Source organism: Ictalurus punctatus, chromosome 4, assembly GCF_001660625.3.
Source record: "Ictalurus punctatus breed USDA103 chromosome 4, Coco_2.0, whole genome shotgun sequence".
Taxonomy (NCBI): Eukaryota; Metazoa; Chordata; class Actinopteri; order Siluriformes; family Ictaluridae; genus Ictalurus; species Ictalurus punctatus.
Genome location: NC_071284.1, coordinates 10760001 through 10786230, shown reverse-complemented (window position 1 = coordinate 10786230; position 26230 = coordinate 10760001). Strand labels below are relative to the sequence as shown.

The 26230-nt window shown below is 38.8% G+C and overlaps 1 protein-coding gene across 2 annotated transcripts in view; it reads right to left on the bottom strand.

The window, feature by feature from the left end:
- The window catches only part of itpr2 (inositol 1,4,5-trisphosphate receptor, type 2), a 100808-nt gene that overhangs the window by 57950 nt on the left and 16628 nt on the right, over positions 1 to 26230 (bottom strand). The window contains exons 6-34 of one of the 2 annotated variants that reach the window (XM_017465724.3): positions 23208 to 23306; positions 21459 to 21542; positions 21199 to 21345; positions 20959 to 21090; positions 20666 to 20710; positions 18746 to 18778; positions 17454 to 17602; positions 17188 to 17287; positions 16862 to 17022; positions 15942 to 16083; positions 15593 to 15751; positions 15088 to 15260; positions 13077 to 13196; positions 12787 to 12969; positions 12123 to 12374; positions 11729 to 11876; positions 10894 to 11041; positions 9970 to 10157; positions 9000 to 9120; positions 8807 to 8858; positions 7914 to 8082; positions 7635 to 7802; positions 6820 to 6909; positions 6572 to 6697; positions 5815 to 5937; positions 5472 to 5672; positions 2368 to 2619; positions 443 to 568; positions 193 to 321 (exon numbers count right to left, since the gene is read on the bottom strand). In XM_017465724.3, the coding sequence (XP_017321213.2) occupies positions 193 to 321; positions 443 to 568; positions 2368 to 2619; positions 5472 to 5672; positions 5815 to 5937; positions 6572 to 6697; positions 6820 to 6909; positions 7635 to 7802; positions 7914 to 8082; positions 8807 to 8858; positions 9000 to 9120; positions 9970 to 10157; positions 10894 to 11041; positions 11729 to 11876; positions 12123 to 12374; positions 12787 to 12969; positions 13077 to 13196; positions 15088 to 15260; positions 15593 to 15751; positions 15942 to 16083; positions 16862 to 17022; positions 17188 to 17287; positions 17454 to 17602; positions 18746 to 18778; positions 20666 to 20710; positions 20959 to 21090; positions 21199 to 21345; positions 21459 to 21542; positions 23208 to 23306 (4020 nt within the window). The remainder of the gene's footprint in view (positions 1 to 192; positions 322 to 442; positions 569 to 2367; positions 2620 to 5471; positions 5673 to 5814; positions 5938 to 6571; positions 6698 to 6819; positions 6910 to 7634; positions 7803 to 7913; positions 8083 to 8806; positions 8859 to 8999; positions 9121 to 9969; positions 10158 to 10893; positions 11042 to 11728; positions 11877 to 12122; positions 12375 to 12786; positions 12970 to 13076; positions 13197 to 15087; positions 15261 to 15592; positions 15752 to 15941; positions 16084 to 16861; positions 17023 to 17187; positions 17288 to 17453; positions 17603 to 18745; positions 18779 to 20665; positions 20711 to 20958; positions 21091 to 21198; positions 21346 to 21458; positions 21543 to 23207; positions 23307 to 26230) is intronic. The other variant, XM_017465727.3, reaches the window with a different exon arrangement.

The following is a 26230-nucleotide window of genomic DNA, read 5'->3' as shown; positions in this document are numbered from 1 at the left end:
GCTCGGAGCAAGGACATACAGGGTTGACAGGATGACAGGAAGAAGATAAGGTGTGAAGAGTAGAACCATGTTTCTCAAAAATGCAGTGTGTGTGTGTGTGTGTGTGTGTGTGTGTGTGTGTGTGTGTGTGTGTGTGTGTGTGCGTGTGTGTGTGTGTGTGTGTGTGTGTGTGTGTGTGCGCGCACTTTATACCTGCAGATTAGTGGTGCTGACAGAAAACTGGGAACCAAAGAAGCCTTTGACGATGGCTATGATGATCTCAGTGACATATTTCTCCAGTATGGGGTCAGCTCTACTTCTGTCTGAGGTGCCTCTGCACACCTGGGGAGGGCGGGGGGTGGGCAAAAACCAAAAATGTGTACACACACACCAAATGATCCAATGTATCACATCTACAAAAATATAGTAAAGGCTCCTATTAAAGCCATGCTGGTGTCCTTACTTTGGCCATGTCTACCAGGAAGTTTTCAAACAGGTTCCAGATGTGGTTGCTAGTGTATATTTCCTTCATCTCCACCTCTGTGTCCACGTAGCAGTGGTTCACAAAATTCACGTAGGCAATTTTCACCTGCAGAGGGCGACAAGCGGAGGAACCGTCTGAGTTCACATAACCATTTGTATTAAGATGGAATGCCAGAACATATATTTCACTATTGAAACACGTTTCCTCCACAATTTTTACTACATGATCCCCGTCTCTTTATGTAGTAAAACTGGAGGCTGTTTATGGCATGACTTATATTGTTTTTTTTAATAAGATGCCTTTTTTAGTAAATGTTTTAAGGCCAAAATGAGGTAAAAAGTCCTGCCAGATGTACAATAGTCTCTGTACTGCTGATTTTCTTTGTACTCATGTGTGGATGTTGAAAGTCAACACACATCCAGCACATCTGATTTACATTTAGTTTTACCCCCCAAAAACGGAAAATGCCAAAATGACAACTACACGGTGAAAGAGAGCCTCCTAACTAATGCAGCTCAAACATTGCAGTGTGTTGGCTACCATACACACCCTTACTCCTGGTTCACTTGTACTCCGTTTGCAGTGTGTATTGCAGTACATATGCGGTGCGGAAGCAGCACGTGCTCATTGTGCTTTCATATAAGAAGCGTTTGCAGAACACACATCCAGAAAAGAACATGATGGTGTAGGTTGACAGAAATTTGAATGACGTTTAGAGCAACACAGTACAGTAATACAGTCTTTCATAGACAATCATGTTTAAGCATAATAACTATAAACAGCATAATATTCCATTCATTACTTCTACATAGATTTCTATATTATGTTGCTCAAGCAAGTGGCAGAAAATTTAAACATGGTACTTCTCTTACGTTAAAAGGTAGTATCACAAACATTTAAAATTAAAACTTATTATCCATACAAACAGCCGAGGAAACTGCCTCCCACGTCTTTTCTTTTGCATTTAAATCTTTCTACAAGAAATTCCTGCGGGTCATACACAACTTTCTCCAACCACCAGCCTGTCATGTGATTGCCGCCACACATACACACACAATATAACACGCTGTGTAGTGTATTTCACTTTTTTTTTTTTTATTAAATGTACTTGTTAAGATATCATTTTGACCACATTAGTTATTTTTGCAACTCCTGGTATGTGTTTTGATTTTCTTTGCTTTATCCCGGGCTTAAAGTAATAACATGACAGTGAAAAATAGTAGTATACTTTAATTATATGCATTTATGGTGAAATTACTACATTTTCGTGTCAATCCGTGCTCATTTTGATCACGAACTATGATCATGAACTATGTTACTGATCGGAAGGTTGGGGGTTCAAGCCCCAGCACTGCCAAGCTGCCACTGTTGGGCCCTTGAGCAAGGCCCTTAAACCTCTCTGCTCCAGGGACGCTGTATCTGGTGTACCTGACCTTCACATGCTGGGGTATGCGAAGAAAAGAATTTCACTGTGCTCTAATGTATATGTGACCAATAAAGACTCATTATCATTATTACATGCATTCAATGCATGTCATTGAAATAAAGAAGCAATTTAAACTTGACAGCATAATCAGTATCAAAGATTGCAGTAACCCGCACCTCTTAGACTACTTGAAGCCTATAAATTACAGTTCACGTTACCGAGTGTGTTTATACAAATGTACACAAACTCTGAATTTCTTGTAAATACCATTTTTGTGTACTGTCTCCTACAAAAGATTTATAAATACATCATTTGTATCCGGTTTGCTAAAAATTTCACAGTATGGTGTTGCCAAAGGGTAGATTTTATCCAAGCGCACACAACTGTGAAAGCCTCAAACACACCACCCAGACCGAGAGGTCAATAACCCTGTATACACTGTGACTCGAGAGGGCTGTGTGTAAGAGAACTTGCTTACCTCAGGGATGCAGTCCTCATGGGTCACGACCTTGACGATATCGTCAAGCGGCAGAAGCGAGTTGCATTTGATCTCGGTGTAGACGTTCTTGCCCTCAGTGCAGGCGGCCAGCAGCTCCACCAGGTTGTTGTGGTAGGCCAGAGCACCATTCTCATCCCTGCGCTCAGACTCTGAGCTCATCAGCTGCAGCAGTGAGGGGAATGAACCCCGGTCATTGTAGAACACTAGGACTTCCTCACCTGCATTCACCAGCTGCACACACACAGGGGTTCTTTATTAGTACCTTCCCTTGATATTGTGATTACTGCATGTAACTAATCCTAATCTTAACCTCAGTAACCAGAAGAAAATATTTTAGCTCTCTTAGTTTTTCAAATAAAATACATGTCCACACACAGAAACACAGAGCAAACACTTAGCTATTTAAATTCACAAGCTTCTTGTATAGGATCATAAAACCAAAATCTTCTACTTGCACAATTTTCCTTTATTTCTTTGAGATGTGACCTGACCAAATATATTAGACAAAACAAAAACAAAACATTAATTTAAAGTCAGACAATTGGATAACTAAATATGGAGAACACAATATAAGCATGTTAGTAGAGCGATTAGAATATTTTGCTCCCATCTAACAGATCAAACTCATCAACTTGCGTACTAGACGCCTCACCTACACATTCTTCAAACAGATCCTACCGATAGCAATCCAACCTCTATTAAAAAAAAATAAGCAAATCATCCCTTAGCACTGGCAAGGTACCTAAATCCTTCAAACTAGCAGTTATCATGCCCTGACCCAAGGAAAAACCCTGACCTTGACCCTTGTCAGCTATCTAACTATAGGCCAGTATCAAATCTCCCCTTTATCTCCAAACCCTAGAAATAGTCATAGCTCAGCATTTAGTCTCATACTTGCATAACATACATGAAACCTTTTTAGGCTTCATCACTGCACCAAGACAGCGTTGGTTAAAGTAGTAAATGACCTAGTCTTGGCCTATGATCAGGGTTGTGTCTCCTTGCTTGTGTAGCTTAATGCAGGTTTTTATACCACAGTTGGAGTTAAGGGAACTGCTCTCTTATTGCTCAGGTCTTATGTGACTGATCGTTATCAGTTTGTTTTTAGTTTTAAATCGCCATTTACATCATGTGCAGTGGTCTTGGTGTGATTATTGACTTCAGTCTCTCATTTGATGCTCATGTAGATAATTTTCCTATAAAAGCATTTTTCATCTCAGACATATTGCTAACATAGAAATAGAAGGTCACTACAAGATACAGAAAAGAGAGAGGGGGGGAAAAAAAAAAAAAAAAAAAAAAAAAAAAAGTCCACCCTTATTACCTCTAGGTTTGACTATAGTAATGCCTTGCTGTCTGGATGTTCCAGTAGGTGCATAAACAAGCTCCAGTTAGTCCAGAATGCAGCAGACTGGAACCAGTCTTACTAGAACCAGAAGATTTTATCTTCTCTACACTGCATTAAAATTACACATTGATACCAAGGGTGTTTTCACACCTAGTTCATTTGAGCCCTCCAAAAGCTCTTGGAGAAGTTCAGCACATATATGTGAACAAACCAAGTGATCTTAGACCCCCCCTAAAAGGACCCAAAAGTGAACCGTACTCAGACCGGAGGTGGTCCGAGTATGGTTCATTTGCGGTTCGATTTCTTCGTGATATGTGAAAGCAACGAGGTCCTGGTCCACTTTGCGTTTCGTTTCAACATGTGTACCTGGAGGTTTGCCATACCTGCAGCAATGTTCCGTCACTGCTGAAAAACAACACAAAACATTTCACCATGTCAGGTCGCGGGGTCGTGTGGTCGCAGGAGGAGAGCTGTGCACTTCTTGAAATTTGGAAAGAGAATTGCATTAAACGCAAACTAACCTCAACACATAAGAACATAAAAGTGTTTCTTTGGTGTTCTCAAAAAATGAAGGAAAGAGGCTATAACAGAACAGCGCCAGATAAAAGTAAAAGAAAAAAAAATACAACAGAAATACATGAACACCCATGATCAAATGTGTCGAAGTGGAGAATCTGCCAAAACGAAGGACTGCTCAATGATGACTTGGATGAAATTTTGGGTTCAAGCTGAGGTCTGAGGTCTTATGAAGTTGTGGTGTGAACAAGAAATGGTCTGAGATCACTTTGCTGAAGAGGACCCAAAAAAGATCAGAGTTCTCTTTTGAGTCCACTATACTGTTAACACCAAAAGGACTGAGGTCACTTTCGGCTGGTTCCCTTCCTGGTTCTTTTAAAATGAACTATATGTGAAAACACCCTAAAATACTACTAATGACCTATAAAGCACTGAAAGTTCTCGAGCCATATTGCACAAGCAAACTTCTGATCTTTTATGATTTTGTTCTTTTATGAGTACCTAGAATAATGAAGATTACAGCAGGGGCAGAGACTAACAATTATGAAACAGCCTTCCAATTAATGCTCAAGACTCAGTCCCAGTCCCAGTCTAGCCCGAAAACATGTTTTTTAATTAAGCCTTTTGTTATTAGCTCTTTTCTTAGGTAAAGGTGCAGATCTGGAGGGTTCATAGGCATATCGAGTTCTAGTAAACTGGGATGTTTGAATGCTGTCGCCCTCCACTTGCTAAAAACAGTTCAGTTCTTAAGGCTCAAACTCTAATGAAATTAAAAATGACCCTGGTGCTCATACTGCACATCCATATTTAGCACTTCTTGACTCTATAGTACACAGTTATGGAAGAATAATGATTTATAATCCCATTATTCATTGTCACCCACAAGAGGATAGGTTCCCTTTTGAGTCTGGTTCCTCTCAACATTTCTTCCACATGTCCTCTCAGGAAGTTCTTTGCCACAGTCAACTCTGGCTTGCTCATTAGGGATCAATTTATATCTATATCCATATATCTGTCCATTGTTAAAAGCATTATATAAATACAATTTATTTGAAATGATTTGAAATTGCAGTCCAATGGTAACACACCTGCATGTTACTCAAGGTGTACATGGGCCCTCGCTTTAATTTGCTCTAACGGATTTTACAGATCTATTCCATCTCTTCTTCTATCTATTCTATCCCCCCCCCATGCACTTCAGGACACCTTCCTGCCTCACCTCGGTCATCACTTTGTCCTGACACTTCTTCACATATTTGCCATCAGCCTTCACTATGGTCTGCAGGAAGCGCAGGTACGGGACACAGCGGCCGTGTGTCTCCATGCAGTGTACAAAGTGATGCACCACACGGTCGCTGATCTCATTACAGAGGTGGTAGTTGTTCTGGAAGATGTAACGCATGGTCTTCGCCTCCAAAAGCTGCGAGAAAGAGTCAAGAAAAGCATCATGAGCAATCCCTGGCTAAAAACATGGTTTTTGATTGCTAATGCCTGGGCATCAGTAAATTTCAGCACATCAGGATAAGCAAAAGCCTCAGACACACGGCTCATTAGTAACATACCCCAGGGGTAAGGAAAAGGTTGAGGTGCTTGTGAAGCAGAATCTGGTTCTGAGGGTTATCGTTACAGAAGTTCTGCAGGAAGGTGTGCGCCAGAGTCATGATCTCTTTCATCTTCTCATCTCCCTAAAGAACATGGAGAGTAAAATATCAGCTAACTCAAACATTTCTTCTTCTTCATAATAATAATAATAATAATAATAATAATAATAATAACAATAACAATAACAATAACAACAACAACAACAACAACACTATTTATATAGCACCTTTCATACATTTAAAATGCAGAGCTACAGTGTGAAGTAAAAAAAACAAAAATAAAGACATAATGGTAAAATAGGCTAATAATAATAATAATAATAATAATAATAATAATAACAATAATAATGACAAACAATAGCAGTAACAGAAAAATAAACTAAAATACGAAAAAAAATATAACACGTGTCCAAAAATGCTAAACTAAAAGTAAGGTAAATAACATACGCTACTGAAGAGCCAAGGGAAAAATATGTTTTTAGCTGGGGGTTTTTTTTTTTTCCCCCCGGCGATGGCTGGAGCCTGATGAATGTTTAACGGTAGTGTGTTCCAGATCTTTTGTGCCTAAAAACCTCTCGTTTTACGACTCTTACATGGAATATGGAGCATGAACCGATCTCAGTAAAACAGTTCATCAGACACTGACAGATGTATGAGGATGCTGAATATCCTGAATAATTTGGAAAGTAGTCAGGTTCATATTTTCAGGTCCACTCACTGCCTCGTAAGGGATCTGCAGCAGGTCCAGCACTACGGTGTGAGCTCCCATGTTCTTCAGCAACCTCTGCTGCTGCACACGACTCTTCTTAGCCGGATAACACAGCTTACTGAGACGCTGCAGGATCTACTGACCAACATGGCAGAATTACTCAAACGTGCAGATCCAGAGTTCTAAAAATTTTCCATTCCACTGCAAGTCAACTTTTATATGAATAGAGAAATAGAATAGATGGCAGCAGCACCCACATCTTTCACAATGTTGTAGTTGTTGGCTTTGTTGCTGTCTATCTGTGGCTTAAGGTTTCCATCCTGCACTGGACTGAGGATGCCCGTCTCCTGCCAATCACACACACACAAAACAGCCAAATCAATATGCATCTAATACCGATTAGCAGTCCATGTTTGTAACGCTACATCTCATACTTTAGATCTGTATGGAATAGGGATGTGATTCACTGGGGATCATATGGTTTTATTTTACTTTTATTTAATTTACTTCTCTTCTAATTAGATTAGTTTTAATTATTACTGACCCCAGGGAATGATCTACCAATACAAAAACATGTATTGGCCGCAGCTGACGTTTAAAAGGACTTGGTCAGAGAAGTTATGTGTCTGGGGTTTTTAAGTTACTGAGTTATAGTTACATATTAGGTAGCTAGGCCATGCTCCATATAACAAGTGGATTTAGTAAGGTTCATAAAAATAAAACTCAATCACACCATGCATACATCATGAAGACACTCTCATCCTGCATGAATCATGCATAATCATAACAGATGTCCTTGAGAAACATAATTTGAAAGGCATGTGTCTTTTGATTCTGGGTGCAGAGATGCAATTATAAAACCATTCTTTATGTCTTAATGCATCTTGATTACATTATTATCTTTCCTAGACTTACCACTTGCTGCTTGGAAATATTATGGAGAAATTAACACTCAACATATAGTCACCACTAGATATAAAATATTTTAAAAGCCTGGTATTACTAATCATTTTTTTCCAATTAATTTTAAGCAGCAGGAGCAGGTTGCAGTTCCAACCACAAGGGGGCACACCTCCATGTTTTGCTCCTTAGCCTGGGTTTCAGTGGCATCCTCAGTGCCGTAGCCACCATTCTTCTCCACCCACAGCTCCGATTTCTCCACGGTCAGCCGCAGCTGATCCAGATCAGCCTTTATCTGTTTATAGTTCTCCACATCCTGTTCAGACACCAGCAGCTGGACCTGCCAACACACACACACACACACATATTCAACAACATGCAAGATGTAAAGGTCCAAAAACAAAGTGATGATCAGGTACAAAAGAGTGAGAGATGTCAGAAAGCCTGAGACCTGTTTGAAAGCCTGGAGGACCTCAGCTCTCTGACTGAAGTGTTTGAATAGGAGCTGCAGTGAACCCGAGACCAGAGGAGGATAGTCCTGCATGATGAGGTGAATCAGCACTCGCAGAAACGTTGTGCCTCCTTCATCGTCCAGATCCACCGCTGTCCGCTCCTTACCGCTAGTGAACATGCGAACACACAAACTTTCACATCACTGATACACTTGAACTCTTTAATAATGATAAATCTAAAACCTAGAGATGGCACCTATCCAATACCCAGAATCCGTATCAGGATGATACCGCCAATAAATGGAGGATCAGCTAGCAGACAAAAAAACAAATCCGATCTGACCCTGTGACAAATGGAAAACATTCTAAATGGATGTAGAAAAGATATTTTTGAAACTGGAGATGTTTACATATAAAGGAAGCTTGATTGTATTTTTTGATAACATTATTATAATATTTATATTTTTAAACAATATTCTATTTATTATAGTTGGTTTGTAAGTGATTTTGTGTCGGTTTTGTTTAAGTCATGTTATTAGCATTCGTTCCTGTATTTTTAAACAATTAAGTTTAAAAATTACACTTTTAAGCTGAGTAGTTTTTAAAGAAAATATATATATATATATATATATATATATATATATATATATATATATATATAGATATATATAGATATATATAGGATGGGTTTTGATATTGGCTGATTCAATGTAAGTATCAGAATCGGAAAAGAAAAAGTGGTATTGTGCCATCTCTACTGAAAACTTTAGCATTTTTTTAAATAATAAAATGGTAACAACTATAACAACAATAATAAGCCAATAGACCAATTGAAAAGAAAGAAGAATTCTCGTCGAAAGAGTTTAGCTGACCCACCAATCAGCTGACCCACCTTCCAGCAAACATATTCTCTGCTTTTTCCGCAATCTCCTCTACATTCGGCTCTACAAACACAGACAAAAAAATACACCTGATTGATAAACTAAATTAAAAAATAAAAATATCACACAAACACAAAATATGTAGAACTACAATCTATAGTGAGCCAGAGAAGAGTCCAGTTCTACGTCACAGAGTGCTCTCACCTGAGGGAAACGGGGGGCAATCGGTGACTGAGAGACTGCTGTCGGTGTAGTCTCCAAACTCTTTCTTGTAGATGGACAGAAGGTAGGTGATCCGGTAGTCCAGACGCACACTCAGAATGAACTAGTATGGAACACCACAAGCACAACACTTAATATGCAATGTAGTGTTCTACAATATACCATTAATTATTTCTTAAGTCTACCATTAAGTATTCCTCAGACGGCCAAACCAAAGGGGATTCCGCCCACCAAAGAGTGTGCACGGTTGACAAATTAAAAGAAAACCAAGCGGCTCTTATTTTGTGGTTATGATGTTTCCTCTTAGAGTGAAGAGTCACTGCAAGTCAATGCAAAGTTCTTCTAACTGATGACCTTTTTCCCTATGATTAAATGTTTCCATTCTGGTGATGGAATAATTTATTCTGCCCACAGCTTTAGGGTATGAGGGCTCACTGAATGGTTTGACAAGTATGCAAGTGATGTAATTCATTGTTTTTGGTCTTCGGTCACCAACTCAACACCTATGGGAGATTTTTGGACTGACGTGTTAGACAGTGCTCTTCACAACAATCATCAAAGCACCAGCTGAGGCAATATGGTTTGGAAGAATGTTGATTATCCCTTCAGTATAGCTCCAGAGAGTTACAGAATCTGCTCTAGCACAACACCTTAATAACTCACTTTATGTTGGGTTTTCCTTTTAACTTTTCACTTGTCTATTTTTATTTTCCACTCAGTTATTCCAAAGTTTGCTTCTTGTTGTTTTTTTTTTTTTTAATTACTTTTTGAAGAAAAAAAAATTAAATTAAAAATAAATAAATAAAAGCACCTTTACATCCATTTTCCAAGTATTTTATCATCTTTGTAAGGGTCAGGAAAATTACAGAAATAGTCTGGTTTGCACTTTATTTTTATTTTTTTACATTCAAGCAATCCAATATTAGGTGAGTAAGAAAAAAAAAATGCACACCTGGAGAATCTCAATAATTCTGAGCTTAGTGTCCATCACCACCACATCCTCGCTGTCGGACAGGCCGTGCGTTTTTTTCCCATGGCCCGTCATTGGTTGGGAGGGATGGGTCAGCATGGATCCTCTGCTCAGAACCATCTGAGTCATCATCTCACCCACACCATGGATGGTGCGCAGGACATTATTACCTGCAGTATACACACACAAGAAGATTACGTCAACAGCTACACACTGCACACTTGCCAGTTAGAAAAGTAAAACAAACAAACCAACCAACCAAACAAGGCTTCAGGTCACAATTAGCCTAATATAAATATATACAGACTTCAATGAAGACCCAAAAAAAAAGAGAGAGAGAGAGAGAGAGAGAGAGAGAGAGAGAGAGAGAGAGAGAACACAGAGGAAACCCACACAGACACTTTACATAATAACCTCACCTTGTAAATTGCAACCTTATTCAAACTCATTAATACAGTTTTAAACAATTAACAGTTCACCAAACAAAAATATACTGTTTAAAAAAATTAGATCTATTTGGTGTTTTATTTATTGAGAAACATTAGCGGTTGCTCACACTGCTTCTTTCTTAGGCCACCATTTTTAATTGTCCAATACTTAGCTGTTTCTAAATGAGGTTTCTGTATTTTGCTTTGTGTACTAATAGTGACAAACTATATCCTTTCACAGCATTTTGACAGCTAAGGACAATCTCTCTTCCGTTCTTCTTTTTCCTATTAACATTTCTTTTTCTATATCTCTGTACTCACACTGTTGGGTACAAACCAGAGACAAACCCATCTCCGGCAGGTCAGGATTTGGAGTTAATTGATTAAATGACAGTAATACTGCTTTAACGTGAAATTGCTGGTAGTCTAGTACAGGCGTTTTTAATAGGCATTGCCTGTTTGTGTCATTGTGTCTGACCTCCTTCAGGGGTTTTGCTGAGTTTGGGCATGAACGTGAGCGGGTGCTGCACAATGTCCAAAATGGCCAGCAGGGTGCGTGTGAGACACAGCAGCTCACTGAAGCTGTAGAAACCAAAGTAGACCAGATTCCGTGCTAGGTTCACCACCTTAGAGGAAGGGAAAGATACAAAGAAACATTAAGGAACTTGCAGAAGATTGTGTGTGTGTGAGGGAGAAAGCAAGAAAGCTAGATAGAGAGAAAGAGAGAGACACACACAGGTTATATTAACATGCAAAGATTTCCATCCATTTGGAAGAGACAATTTGTAGATTTCGAATAAGCACTTTGCTGAGAGTCTCCATTTACTATGTTACCAGAAATCCGATCCAAATGTATGTGTACGGTATGTAAGCAGTGTTCGTGTAGATGTTTGTGTAGATGTTGGTGTCAGAGTTCCTGTAACAATGAGACGCCCGTCACAGTGGAACCGTGTCTAACTGTTCAACATGTTCCCAAATTTTCAATCGCCTTGCTTGTTTTAAACAAACAAAAAATGGGCTATGAAAGCTAACTAGTTATTAAACTGAAGGCAATGACATTAGTAAGATGTCCATCACTCCCCCATCTACTTTTATATCTGTGTAACATGAGCTTCGTTTGCTACAAAAATAAATAAATAAATAAAAATAATATGTTGTTTGGTTGGTGTATCAAGAGACGAATCCATGCAGAGAAACTCCCCATTCAATTAGTGGAAGTAATCTGATTTCAAAGTTTACATGGTGAACTTAAAGAACCTGAAGTTCTCAACAGGAAAAACGTTCGAATAGAAGAGAGCTTCTATATGGCTTGCCTCTAAAGTGAGCTCGTTCTTCTCCTCATCTCCGAAGGGTAAAGGATGGTTCACTACATCATTCAGGTACTGATCTACAAACTCCTTGGTGGGCGAAAAATTCCTCTTCATCGCTGTTCGGCCTGCATCCCTGAACTCATAATCATACCTGCAGGATGAAGAACAAGCTCAAGACGCAATAGATGCAGACAAAAAGAACTGCTGATTGCAGATTGATGAACATTTAACAACAGCGGCTGGCTAAGCAGGCAAGCATCTCCATGTGTTCCTACATGGGGCTTTTCTGTAAGGTTAAAGTACTTTAAAAGGGGGGGGGGGGGGGGGGGGGGGGGACAGCACGGTTGTGCTGTCTGCACAGTATACGCTCTAGTTTTCGCTCATTCAAAGGACTTACTCCTTGACCGTGATTTTGCTGGGGATCTCAGTCCAAAGGCGTGCATAGCGGACGGGTATCACGGCCTCCTGGGGGTCACGGTCTACGTGCATGTGCAGCATGAGGCGGCAAAAAGAGGCGCGCAGGTTATACGGCAGTAAATCGTCACACATGCAGCGCAGGATCAGATCCACCGGAAGCTGGCTGGAGATCTGATTGATGGCCAAGTACTGCCGGTCAAGACACATCTTAGCAAAAAGGTTCAGCTGACACCTGGGACGAGGAGAGGAAATTAGAAAAAAATCAAATACGAGCGTATGAACGCACCTAGTTTTCTAACCCCATCTATTTCGAACCCTCTGCTGTTGACTAGCCTCCTCTCTCCACAACCTACTCTACAACCTCTGTTGAAGCTATAAATGGACCGAGTTGCCTTTTATGGAAAATAAGGACTGTGTGTGGAGTACGTTTCTGGGCTAGAAAATTGTAAAGAGCCAGAAATGACCAAATAAGCAAGGTCCATTACATGGCACTTTTTTACTGAGGGATTTCTGTTAGTAAACTGCACGTGTGATACCGTAGTCTAAAAATACATTTAAACATTACACATCGCACGTTTAACATAGATTCTGTATAAAACGGCACTAAACAGTACAACACTGTGAAGCTAAAGAGTAAACCAGACCTGTAGTAGGTCATGTTGTCAATGTCTTCTTTGTGGTTGTTTTTGGCGTCCAGGGACATGTTACGGATGGACTTGCCGTGTGGCTCTTTATTCTGGTCGATCCAATACAGCCACACTTCATCCTCCTCGACTTCATCATGCATAATAACTGACTCCAGAGAGTTCTCCGTGTGTAGAATCACCCTGACAGGAACAAGCACAGAAAACAAAAAAAAAACAAACGTATAGAGCAACATGAGATAATCGGGCACGGATATTCACACTTTATTTGGACAGAGGAAGAATCTTACTTGGTCTGGATGAGGATGTCTGCATTACTGGGATTGAGCATAAACTTGCAGATGAGTTCTTGTGTGACTGGGATAGCCGTTTTATTGGACACACACAGGTCTGAAAGGTAATCCAGAAACCTGAGGGAAAGCGTAAGACTCGTTTCAGTAATAGCTCCTTTTTATTTTACACAAATAAAAGGATTTGTAGTTACAGTAATGTTATGAACAAAGAAACACAACATCAAATTAAGGTTGCGCAATGTGGACAAAAACATGAGGTGGTCAAGATGTTGGATATCCAAGTTGGATAAAAAAAAAAAAAAGTACTTTAATGTATCTGATTGGATGCAATAATGGAAACCTAAAAAGTTATGTTAACAATTTAATCAGGTTTATTTTATTAATACATAGCATTAAGCAATTCAGTTCAACTACAATTTAATTAAATATAACTATTGTGGCTTCACAAACAAAGGCATTATTATATAAGCCCCATGTATGTAATGGGATGGCTCCCCCATTAAAATTATATATATTATATATATATATATATATATATATATATATATATATATATATATATATATATATATATTATATATATATATATATATATATATATATATATATATATATATATATATATATATATATATATATACACACACACATACATACATATATATATATATATATATATATATATATATATATATATATATACACACACATACATACATATATATATATATATATATATATATACACATACATACATATATATATATATATATATATATATATATATATATATATATATATATATATATATACATACATATACACATATATATATATATACACACATACATATACACATATATATATATATATATATATATACATATATATATATATATATATATATATATATATATATATATATATATATATATATATATATATATATATATATATATATATATATACACATACATACATATATATATATATATATATATATATATATATATATATATATATACATACATATACACATATATATATATATACACACATACATATACACATATATATACATATATATATATATATATATATATATATATATATATATATATATATATATATATATATATATATAAATATATAAACTACTGTACAGACAAGCCTTCGCTTTTTAGTACCACATATATTCTCATCGCTATCTGTTCTTTTTATGAACATAATTGTACGTTTCAAACATGGTATTACAAAATCTTCAGGCCTACATGGTTTTGACTTAAACAAACACAGCTAATAGCTACAATGCCTTGCATAAGTATTCACCCCCATGAATTTTCAACATTTTGGAGCATTACAATGAAATGTACTTAATTTGAACTGTGTGTCTGGAATAAAAACCATCAATAGCCGGATAAAGAGGGCATTAATCAGAGAAGCAGTCAATTGTAACTCAGAAGAAGCTGGAAAGATTCACAGCTCAGATGGGAAAAGCTGTTTACAGAACAACCATAGCCCAGACACACCACAAATAGCAGAAACTATCTTTGGCATCAGCACAAAGTGCTGCATTTGGTCAAAGCCAAACACTGCTCATCACCGCGAGAACACCATACACACAGTGAAGCATGGTGGTGGCGGCGATGACATCGTGTTGAGCATGACCCCCGGCCTCCTGGTTGCTTCTCTGTCTGATCCGGTCCTCTATGTAATGGATTTTGAACGGCTGTATTATTTCCAACTATTAATAATCATCAACACCGTCTACAATGTGTTCATCTTGAAAACTCACAAAAACACAACTCATCATGGAGTGACAAATCAAATGAAGAAATTGTGTGTTCATATGTCTAAGTACAGTATACGTTTAGGTTGTATGGAGTCAATAATAAGGGTAAATTGTGCAGCTTTTTTCTAGAATGAATTGCTTTTGCAGTTCATGTTTGTTCTTGTTCAATAAGTATAACAAAGCCCTGAGCTTCTAAACTGTATTGCGTAATCAGACCTGGGCTCCCGGTTCTTTCGTAGAAGCTTGACAAAGGTCTCAATCTCGCGTGCTGTAATGTGCTTCTCCAGCAGCTTACGGTTGTTGTGCAGCAGGGCTGTGATCGTGTCCTCTGCCAGGATCTCATAACCGATCTGAGATTGCATGATGGAGAACTTCTTGGCAATGTACTCCTATAAGGAGAAGAACAGAAGGTCAGGACCATTAAAATAACTGTCTGAGGGTCCATCTGTGTCACTTAAAATACTTTGATTAACAGAGCAGTTTGCCATTTTTAACTTGCAAACTGCAATGAGGAAAAAGGGACGGAGAAAAAGGAAAGCATGGCTTTCAAATGGGGGTGGAGCATTTTTCCAGGCCAGAAAAATGTAAACACGAGCCTGATACAAAGAAAGCTCCAATATCCACTGCATGACAATATTGTAAACCAAAGTGTTTTGGTGAACTAAGGTACTGTATCTTTAAAATGATATAATAAATATATTATTATAATATTGTCTCATGCCTGATTCTTGCGATAGTCCTGTTGCGAGTGTCGTAGTATCCTGTAGCAGAGCTGCAGCATGTATTTAAATGGGGCATTGCGCTGATCGCCCAGATCCTCCAGTTTCAGAATGGGCCCGTCCTCACTTTCTGCAAATGTCGCTTTCAGAATACCAAAGATCTGACAAAACACACACAACTCAAATCAAATACACACAGCTGGTCTGGAAATCATCACAGAAATCAACATTAGCTTGACTATTAAATTGAATTTGGGCATAGCTGGTAATACAGGCATGTTACTGTAAGGTCTGTATCAGTATGTTAAGGAATCACAGAATAATGGTCTGGGTGTTGATGCGGATGTGTACCTGTGCCAGAATGTTCTGTTCTCTCATAAGCTTCTGTCTTTCTCTATTGGGATTGGAAATGACCACAGATAGCACATCCTGGCCATTATTAGGCACCTCACATACAAAGAAGATCAAATCCTCCAGCAGCTTGGTCACAAACCTGAACAACACACACGATAAACTATAACTTTATGCAATACTGAGATCAAACAAGGAAAATCTAAATATTCTCACTGTACAATACAGTACTAGTTTACCGGTAATTTAAAAAGGTATTCATCTAGTCTTCTTCTCCAAAAATTAAAGCAAAAACTGATTCAAGACAGTATATCCAAGCTATTTTATTAACTGAATTCAATATGTACATAACCTAACATCCCTACACAGGCTACAAAATATTCCAGCTTCAATGCTATTTAGGCCACACTGTTAACAACGAGAGTAAATAAATCGCCACAAAAAAAAGTGCAAAAACATTAATCTGAGTATTACTGTGACCAGCACTGTGTACACTATTTCTGGAACTGAGAGTGTGCAGTATGGAAGCTCATGCCAGTCAGCAGAGCCCTCCTAATAGCTCTCTGGCCTGACTTATTTGTTTGCAGGATGCTATGTCTACAGTAGAGTCTCATTCCACTTCAGCCTCGAAAATGAGTCTGGGTCAGTCTCTGGAACGCACCACACTAAACTAGCTGAGTGGGACTGGATAATGCTACATAATGAATGCGATAATGTTCAATTAAAGCAAATGAACATTAAAAACTATTGCAAAATAGTTTTGCAAAAACTATTCATCTAGTTTGAAATATAGTCTAATAAAGTGCATTTATTTTGCTCCCCCCTCACTAGTGAACAGTTCCCCACAGCAGCGACTGGTGACTATATAAGTTAACCAGTCTACACAACCCCTAGTATACATATGTACATTTGATTCATACCTGCGGTCATTCTGAGCAATTTGGCACTTCTCCAGCTTGCGTACAAATGACTCCAGAACCTTGTTGGCATCATTAGCAAAGTCCAGGTCTCTCACCTCAGACAGAGGTACAGAGATAATAGCAAATGCCTCCTTATCCTCCTTGATGGGACATGTACCAATCTGCAAAGGCATTCCAAAAACAAACAATGTTTCCAGGAACTACAGGCACTCCCTAGGATGTATGTGGTTACTGATTGATATATATAAATTGCTAAAATAGTCCTGTAAATGTTGTGCAATTAACCTCAAAGCCAACAGTTTTTATTCTGACTTTCTGTTGCACACCTTGAGCATAACAGGTCTCTCCTCTTCAGAATCGATCGAGATGTTAGTACTGGTCACCCAAGTGTTGGTGCACAGGTTCCTCAACCGAACATAGGAGTTCCTGAAACACAGCACTATTTCAGAATCTAAAACAAGTTCAGTGAGTACAACATACCAGAAACAATGATGACAGGCTGACCACAGGAGCAAAAGCGCTGATGGCATAACTGGTGTTGCTATAAGAATCTATAATGACATACTGCTATATGTGCATTTGGAAGTCAAACCTGGGAACAAGGCAATCTGCTCGCTGCAGTGTGGTGGCATCCAACTCGAAAAGAGACGCAATGTCATTGCCATGCGGAACAGACACTAGGATGTAAGTTATCTTCTCCAGATACCGCTTCTTCTTAGAGAACACAGAGTCTGTCTCAGCCTGGGGGAAGAGCACAGACATGGTTTGTGGAGATGTTTTGAGGTGACTAAATATTAAACACCCATGCTGCATTTACAAAAAAAGTGTCCACGGATCCACACTTCGAAAATTGACCGGAAATAGTAACCACCCGGTACCTTTGGGATACTCATGTCAACATACTACAATTTGGGACACACTCATCTAAAATCACACACACATCTGATCTCGGATAATATTTTGGAATGATAAAAGGCGAATCGAGACGCAGCACCATATTCATTACAGCTCATACTTACAGCATTAAAAGCTAAACTGGAATTCAAGCAAGTTCAGAAAAAAAAGCTTAGGAAAAGACAAACAGCTGAACTGAACTGTCCCGAAAAGGATGTCAAAAACTCTTCTTTGATACTCATGAAAACTATTTCCACACTAACCATTAAACTTTCAGTGAAAAATCAGAGGAAAAAAAAAATGCACAATGGAAGCTATTTATACCCAGTTTAGTCACTTCCACCTCTCAGCTAGGCTTCCCTCCATCACACAACAGCTACCAGTCTGGGAGTGTGAGGTGCTTAAACTTGCTAGCAACCTTGACTATAGTCAGTTATAATTATAGCTAGTTTAATATACAATAATTAGCCTAATATTAGTTAACTTGCTAGTAAACCTAGCTACTGGTTTTAAATTCAAAATATTACATGCCAATCTTAGCTAAATTTTTACCTAGCCTGGCTAATGGTTTTAATTACATAATCATTCGCCTCATGTTAGCTAGCTTGCTAGTGATCCTGGCTATTTGTTTACATATATCATATTATAGTTAGTCTAAGCTTAAAAAGGCTATTACTGCTTGGTTTTATTTACACAGTAGATAACATTATCATTAGCCATCATTAGCAAATGTGTCATCAAATCCTTTTCTGTTGTTTAAGGGTACTATTGTTGTCTGAATGCAAATATGTGTGATTCCACGATTGAGGTGTCAACTGTTTCCCACTGACATGACATTTACAGATATGTATGTAAAGTTAATGAAAAAGACATTGTTATATGTTAAATCAATACGTTATAAAAACTGAATTGGTTAGTCGTCCCACACCAACATTCATTCAACCCTGTTAGCTGAACGCATTCAACCAATATTCTGAATATTTAACTCACATGTTCAACAGGAAGTTGCGTCACCCGAATTTTCTGAAGATCATGGGAAGAAGAAAAGTACGTTCTCTCATTTTTTTTTCCTCCATCTTTGCATGCAATAATATTCTTTCATTAACTAGTGAGGCCACTTTGAAAGTACAACCATGTTACTCCATGTTTAAATACATTAGAATTCAAAAAATAATAACAACACTTAAGTAAATCAGTGGAATGTCTTCATTCCATTGGCATGGATGCTACTAGTTAATTACATTTGCTAGTTCTATGTTAAAACAATTCAACCCTGTTACTTATTTGACAGCAAAGAAACATTGACTATGTTTACATGGACAGCAGTAATCTAATTATTGACCTTATTCTGAATAAGACAATATTGTGATTAAAGTGTTTACATGAGTCGATTTTAGAATATTCCTTTCATGTTCCCATTTTACTTGTTATAGAACATAGAGCGATTAACGGCACACGTCATTACGTCCCCACATCACGCTGTCCGACGTTCCCTCCAGAATTTCACATATCAATATACAGTTGGTCTTCGTTATGGTACTGTATACAGTTTTGGGTGTTTTTCTTTTTAATTTTACGAAAGTTTCAAGTGCAGTTAATTATTTGTCATGCTATACGTGCACATAGACGACAGCTTGAAGCTGTGGGCTGCGTCCCAAACCGCGTACTTACCAACTATATAGCTGCTGAGATACATGATTCACCTACTATATAGTAGGTAAGTACGTGGTTTTGGACGCAGCCGTGCTCTCTTGTTTGCCGTCAAACAGTTGAGCACTGCTGTGTGTACGTGTCCTGTAGCAAAATGCAGTGAAAACACCCACACGACGTTAATAATGTGATTAAGGTGTTTACATGTCTGTAATACACGTCGATAATGTGACTAAAACAGAAGTACTTCACATGTCTTAATTTGATTTGTGTTTACTACGAGTATGACTTCAGATTAAGGTAATAAAAAATTGCTGTTTACATGGTAGTTTCTTAAACGGAGTATTGTCTTAAGCGGGTTAATATCAGATTATTTTTGTCCATGTAAATGTACTGAATGTTGATATTGATACCTGAGCTGGGTTTACACATTTTTGAATGGTTATGCATGCTGATTCAATATTGAATACGGATTAAACAAAAGCTAACTGGTACCACAGTCGTGGAATCACTCAAATAGAACTGATATCCGGCAGAAATGTCATGCTGTAATGCGCACACCATTATAATCTAGACTTGTTCTAAGTCCACAAGGGCAATGTTTTCATTCCTCAGCCTTTCTGCAGCTCTGTTTTTCCCTCTTCTTTTTCTACAGACGTAGAAACCGCATCTCCCACAGGGCATCCCAGACTCAGACATTATGTAAGAAGCCCCATCCATGCACGGGAATTAATCAAATGAGGGATTGAGTGAGTGTTTGCGCATGCACGTGTGTGTGCGCGCGCATTTGGAATCGGTGGAAATGAATACCAGTATAGCATAACTGTCCAGAAGAGGTAGGAAAATAGTTTTAAATTCACCAGAGTGCTGGGAACAAGCTGCACAGGTTCTACAGTGTGATTAAGATGGAGAGATAGAGACAGAAAGAGGAAAAAGAAAGAGCTGATGGTGTTTGAGAGTGTGCAGAGGAAGTGCTGAGGCGCAGTGCTGTGAAACTGTCGACCAGAACACACTGCCACAATTAGACACTCCTTCTAATGCAAAGCTACACAACATGCACTTCAAACCTCAAGCACTCTTCATGAAACAAACTTCCAAATAAAAATCTGTAGTGCCCGAAAAGGAACAAGCTGCTAAATTTGCTGTGCAAATGATGCCACGCATCGCTGGGGCAAAAATACTATAAGGAAATATCAAATGAATATATGAAAATGAGGAAAAGTCAATAAAATGCCCGACTTCCACCTCGGTCTGCCTTACCTCTGATTTCGTATCTATATTCTCATCTCGGTAATCAGGATTCACCTGAAACGCAAAAACATGCATTCATACACTTTAACAAAAGTCTCAGGATCACGGTCATGAAACAGAAGGACGTTATAAATATGACTGGACTCAGGATAGCATTGGGAACACTGCCATCTGCAGCATATGACCTGGAAGCACAATTTCCAAATGTCAGCTAAATCAATTAAGAAATGACACTAAATAGCCCAGAGTTTCTGGGAAAGGCTCCAGATCCACTGCAACCCTGACCAGGATAAAGCACTTACTGAAGACGAACGAATGATGATGGATGAGGTGTGTACCTCTGCAGCCAGGTATTTGCCTGTGGCCAGATGTTTGAAGCGGAAAAGACTGTTCCATTGGCCAGCTCCTCCTCTACATGGGTCATAATGTACCACCTAATTAAAACAAATAACACCACCCATTTCAAAAGAACAGCATGGAGAACAATCACATGACGCTTTTGCATAGAGAGTATTGTATTAATGCATTTGTTTGGCTTTTACCTCAATTTCCCAGAGTGCTTTGGAGCTGGTGGCGGAGGTGGCCGACTGGCGCAGCGTGGTCCTCAGGAAGACGTGTTGCTGCCGCTTGTAGTCGTCACAGGTTAGAAACTTCTCCTGCTCGGCGTGGAACAACCTCACCACATCTCCCTGAGAGAAACGTAGAGACAGGGTCATTATGTCGCTTGTGAGTTCATGTCTTTCTTTTTTTTTTTTAATTATTATTATTTGGACCAAAAATAAAAGAACGGATCAAATCTCACCCCTTTTAAAACATCATCTCTGTAATCACTAAACTTCATGAAGAGCGTGACTTTCCAGCTGGTGTTACAGTTTACAGCATTCACCTGACCAACACACACACACACACACACACACAAAACAGTAAGTATTACACAGAAGTTTGGCATGAGTTACAGCACGTACTCTTCTGTTCTGGACAATCCGTATTTGTTTAACACAAATTTCAGAGAAGCAGGAGCCATTGACATCTCAGGTCTTAGGTTTTACTAAAGGTTTGTGTGTATAAAGACATAAAACATGATAATCCCCACAGAAAAGCGTACAAACACGTTTATTAGCATGAGGTTCCGATGATCGTGTATTTCAAAATAAACAAAACAGGCCGGTTTTGCGGTTTGTCTTGATAATTATGCAGTTTTAAGCTGCGTACACACTGTGCAATTTTGAATAGTCCTTTGCGACTGTTGCTTGTCAGACTGTACGAACACGATCCCCGCTGTAAGCCATGTCACACTGTAGGATCTCAGCGGTCATTAATGTCAGACTGTACGCCAGTGAAGACGTGAAAAACAGACGCAGGCTAGAAGACTCGTACGGAGTAGGAGAAGCCAGACTACAGGACTGTGCCTTAAATCTTCTAACACTGGCAGAATTTAATTGGAGGAAAATTTTGATCGGAATGGCTCAATGTCATCAGCATAAGTAAAAGGACACTAATGCATGTCTCATGTTCCATGTCTTTTTCCGGGAGGCTGTGGCTCAGGTGGTAGAGCGGGTTATCCACTAATCATAGGGTTGGCGGTTCGATTCCCGGCCCACATGACTCCACATACCAACGTGTCCTTGGGCAAGACCCTGAACCCCAAGTTGCTCCCGATGGCAAGTTAGCGCCAGTGTGTGTGTGTTGAATGAGAAACAGTATAAAGCGCTTTGGATAAAAGCACTATATATAAGTGCAGACCATTTACACAGGGGCTCAATTTAAGGGATTAAGGCATGTAGTGACTCATATGGGGACACGTTCTTTTAGCAGATGTTGATTGAGCATTTTTGAAAGGTGTCTCCAGCGCTAGCACTATGTAACAGTCAGAAATAAAACTAAGTTTACATTTTTTGACACAGGAAATTCTTCAGGATGGAGAATTGGCTTTGTGCGTTGTGGTTTCCCAGTAACACAACAAGCTAATAACTTGAAGCGAGAGGACAAAAGAGAGGCTGGTAAGGAAACAACTGTTTGTATTTGATATAATGTAAGTGATAATAGGAACTAACCTAAATACTTGCATGAACTGTAAATATAAAGCAATGGAATTGCATGGTATGTCATTCTATAATGAAGACAACGTTAGCGTTGGAAAATCGCTGCGGTATAAGAGGAATAACAAGTTCAAGATGTGTTATTATTGGAAAATAATCCACTATGGGGTGGTAACAGTAACTTCACTTTGAGACAGGCTGCATCACACTACCCCGTCGCTGATTATTTTCCACAGCATGCCCCCATTGTGTTGTTCCTTTATGGTGCATAAATACACATTACTGTGCCAGGTTTCTACTGAGTTATGAACTTTTCCACATGCAAAAAACATATTTCAAGATTGTCTTTTCCCCTTCTTTGTATGTGACCTCATTTAATGCAAATCATTCTTTGTAAATCACTCACTAACTGCATGCACGTTTTATCAGCCTGCACAAATTAACCCTTTTTATTTAAGATGTTAATAAACCAGGGCTTCCGTGTTCAAATCGTATTTAGCTACATGTCTCACCTCATTGCAGCCTGGGTTATCCAGTAGCTCTATGTTGCTGGCGTGAAGAGGCTGGCCAGCATTCACAGGCATCAGCACCACTTTGTCCCCCACCACCACCTTACCATAAACAAACACACACACAAAAACACTTCAGTTCATTATAAGGTGATGTATCTAAATGATGGTGCAAAGATAATAACATCAGATGGTGTGACATGCAGAAATCTGTAACTGTGTGACTAAGACGAAGGTTCAGTACATTTGGATAAAAACTCAATGTTTTCTTGTCAGACCCGTTTTCACAGAGGAAGAAGTTTCACATATCTTCTCACAAAGTAGCAGAGTGAGTCAGGCAGGCATGCTTGCACGTGAGGGCACACATGTCAAAACTGCAAAACAATCAGTCCAAACAGGAATGGATCTATACATGAATCTAGCACTATTTAACATTTTATGAAGATATATATACACAGATCAGCCATAACATTAAAACCACCAGCCTAATATCATGTAGGCCGCCCTTGTGCAACCAAAACAGCTCTGACACATCGAGGCACGGACTCCACAAGACTCTGAAGGTGTGCTGTGGTATCTGGTACCACGACGTTAGAAGCAGATCCTTCAAGTCCTGTACGTTGAGAGGTGGGACCTCCATGGATAGAACGTGTTTGTCCAGCACATCCCACAGATGCTCGATCTGATTGAGAGCTGGGGAATTTGGTTGTCCTTTCTTGGACGACTTTTGGTAGGTACTAAACAAAGCATACCGGGAACACCCCACATAATCTGGCGTTTTGGAGATGCTCTGACCCAGTGGTCTAGCCATCACAATTACGCCCTTGTCAAAGTCGCTCAGATCCTTACGCTTGCCCATTTTTTTTGCTTCCAACACATCAACTTCAAGAACAGTCTGTTCACTCGCTGCCTAAAATATCCCACCCCTTGACAGGTGCCAATGTAACAAGATAATGATATTCGGTTAGCCTGTCACTTGTTTTAATGTTATGGCGATTCGGTGTACAAAATAGCAACAGTCTGCTTAAAAACAATACGCATGCCATTTTCCCCATCTTTACATATATAATCTACAAGCTCTGCACCTCAGACAATTGTGTTGGGTTTTGTTTTCATGTGCACAAGTGTGCCATAACTTCCACTAAGGCACTGTGACAAAACAACATGCACCCAATGGAACATTACTCTTGTGCTGCATTCCAAATATACAAGCATCTCCATTTCATATATTAAGAAACAAAGGGTTGCTGTTTGATGAATGGCTCACCAAATCACACAAGGTTTGAGAGAGTGGAAAATTATATGCATGAATGTGCAAATGCACTGAATAGATTAACAAATTTTCCACAGAGGAAAAAAAACAAACAAAAAAACAACCACATTATAACCATGACACCCTGAAACAGCTCATCAGGGACTATCAATAGTATAAATGGGATCAAGAAATATGTACTTATGTAAAGTTGAGTGCAAAAGTTTGCATGCTCCTAGGATAAATAGGACAAGATTCACAAATGTTTAATTGTCACAGGCAAGAAAACATATGGCCAAAAGTTTGTGGACACCTGAGCATCACACCCATATGTACTTGGTGAACATCCCATTCCAGATTTAGTCCCCTTTTCTGTTGTAATAACCTCCACTCTTCTGGGAAGGCTTTCCACTAGCTTTTGGAGTGTGGCTGTGGGTATATTTGTGCTCATTCAGCCACAAGAGCATTAGTGAGGTCAGGCACTGATGTTGTGGTGAGGAGGCCTGGGGTGAAAGCAGCATTCAAATTCATCCCAATGGTGCTCAGTGGGATTGAGGTCAGGGCTCCTTGACCCCTTAATTCCAGAGAACAGAAACTGTAATGCTACAGCATACAAAGACATCCTACACAATTGTTTGCTTCCAACTTTGTGGAAGACCCACATAGGGATGTGTGGTCAGGTGTCCAAAACTTCTGGCCATATAGTGTATAATAATACTCAAAAATGTTGTATTTTCCTCTGATTAGGACAAATACTGACGGGGCTCATCCTTTTATAACTGCCTCGATACCCTAACAGCTTTTAGACCTCCTGATAATACAATATACTGTAGATTTGTCCTAAAAACTGCTGTGCTCACTCACCCCAGACCTCAGATTCACAATATTCTTATATTCAATATCCTTTCAACATGTTTAGTAGAAAAGTAATGATTTATAAATCAAACTATCTGGTGTCACCTAGAAGAGGCATTCCCTTTTCAGTCTTGTTTCTTTCTCATGTCGTATCAGGGAGTTTTTTGCCTCTGTAACATTGTCACCTTTGTGACAATGTCAATTGCTACAAATGCTATACAAATAAAACTGAATCAGATTAATTATTTTTGCTCATTATAATTCTACCAGATGTCATGCACTGCATTCTTCACATCAGCTCTGGAAATTAAGAGAACCAGATTATTTTTCTCTGTTGGATTTGTATTTTGTTTTAGGTGCATGTCTTGTTACAGGAGACAGCTGTGCAGGCTACACTTTTGCACTCAGCTCTACATTGTAACTAGAAATTACTAAATGTTTCATCAAACAATTCAGCTGCACTTCACAGATGAACAGTCTGGCCTCAGCCATAAACAGTCATGTCCTTGCAGTAAGTGGTGAAGTCACATTTCACATGCAGGGTGGCATGCTGCACACTTCTCTTGTGTAGTCCACTACACACAGATAGATATGTATGTACAAATGTCACACCATGCACTACAATCATTTGATGTACCTTCAGACTGGTCGATGAGATGGCAAGAGGAAAGAGCAGAAGAGTAACAAGAGCTTAATTAATTATGAGGTTAATAGGATAGGCTATGGATAGAATGTAGACATACATGCTGTTATAACTACATATCATATCCATACAGTGCTCACCACTAATATTGGCACCTTTGGTAAATATGAGCAAAGACGACTGAAAATTTTTCTTTATTGTTTAATCTTTTGATATTCTGCTCAAAAAATGCTCTGCTCTCATGGATATTAAACAATTGCAAACAAAACAGAGGTT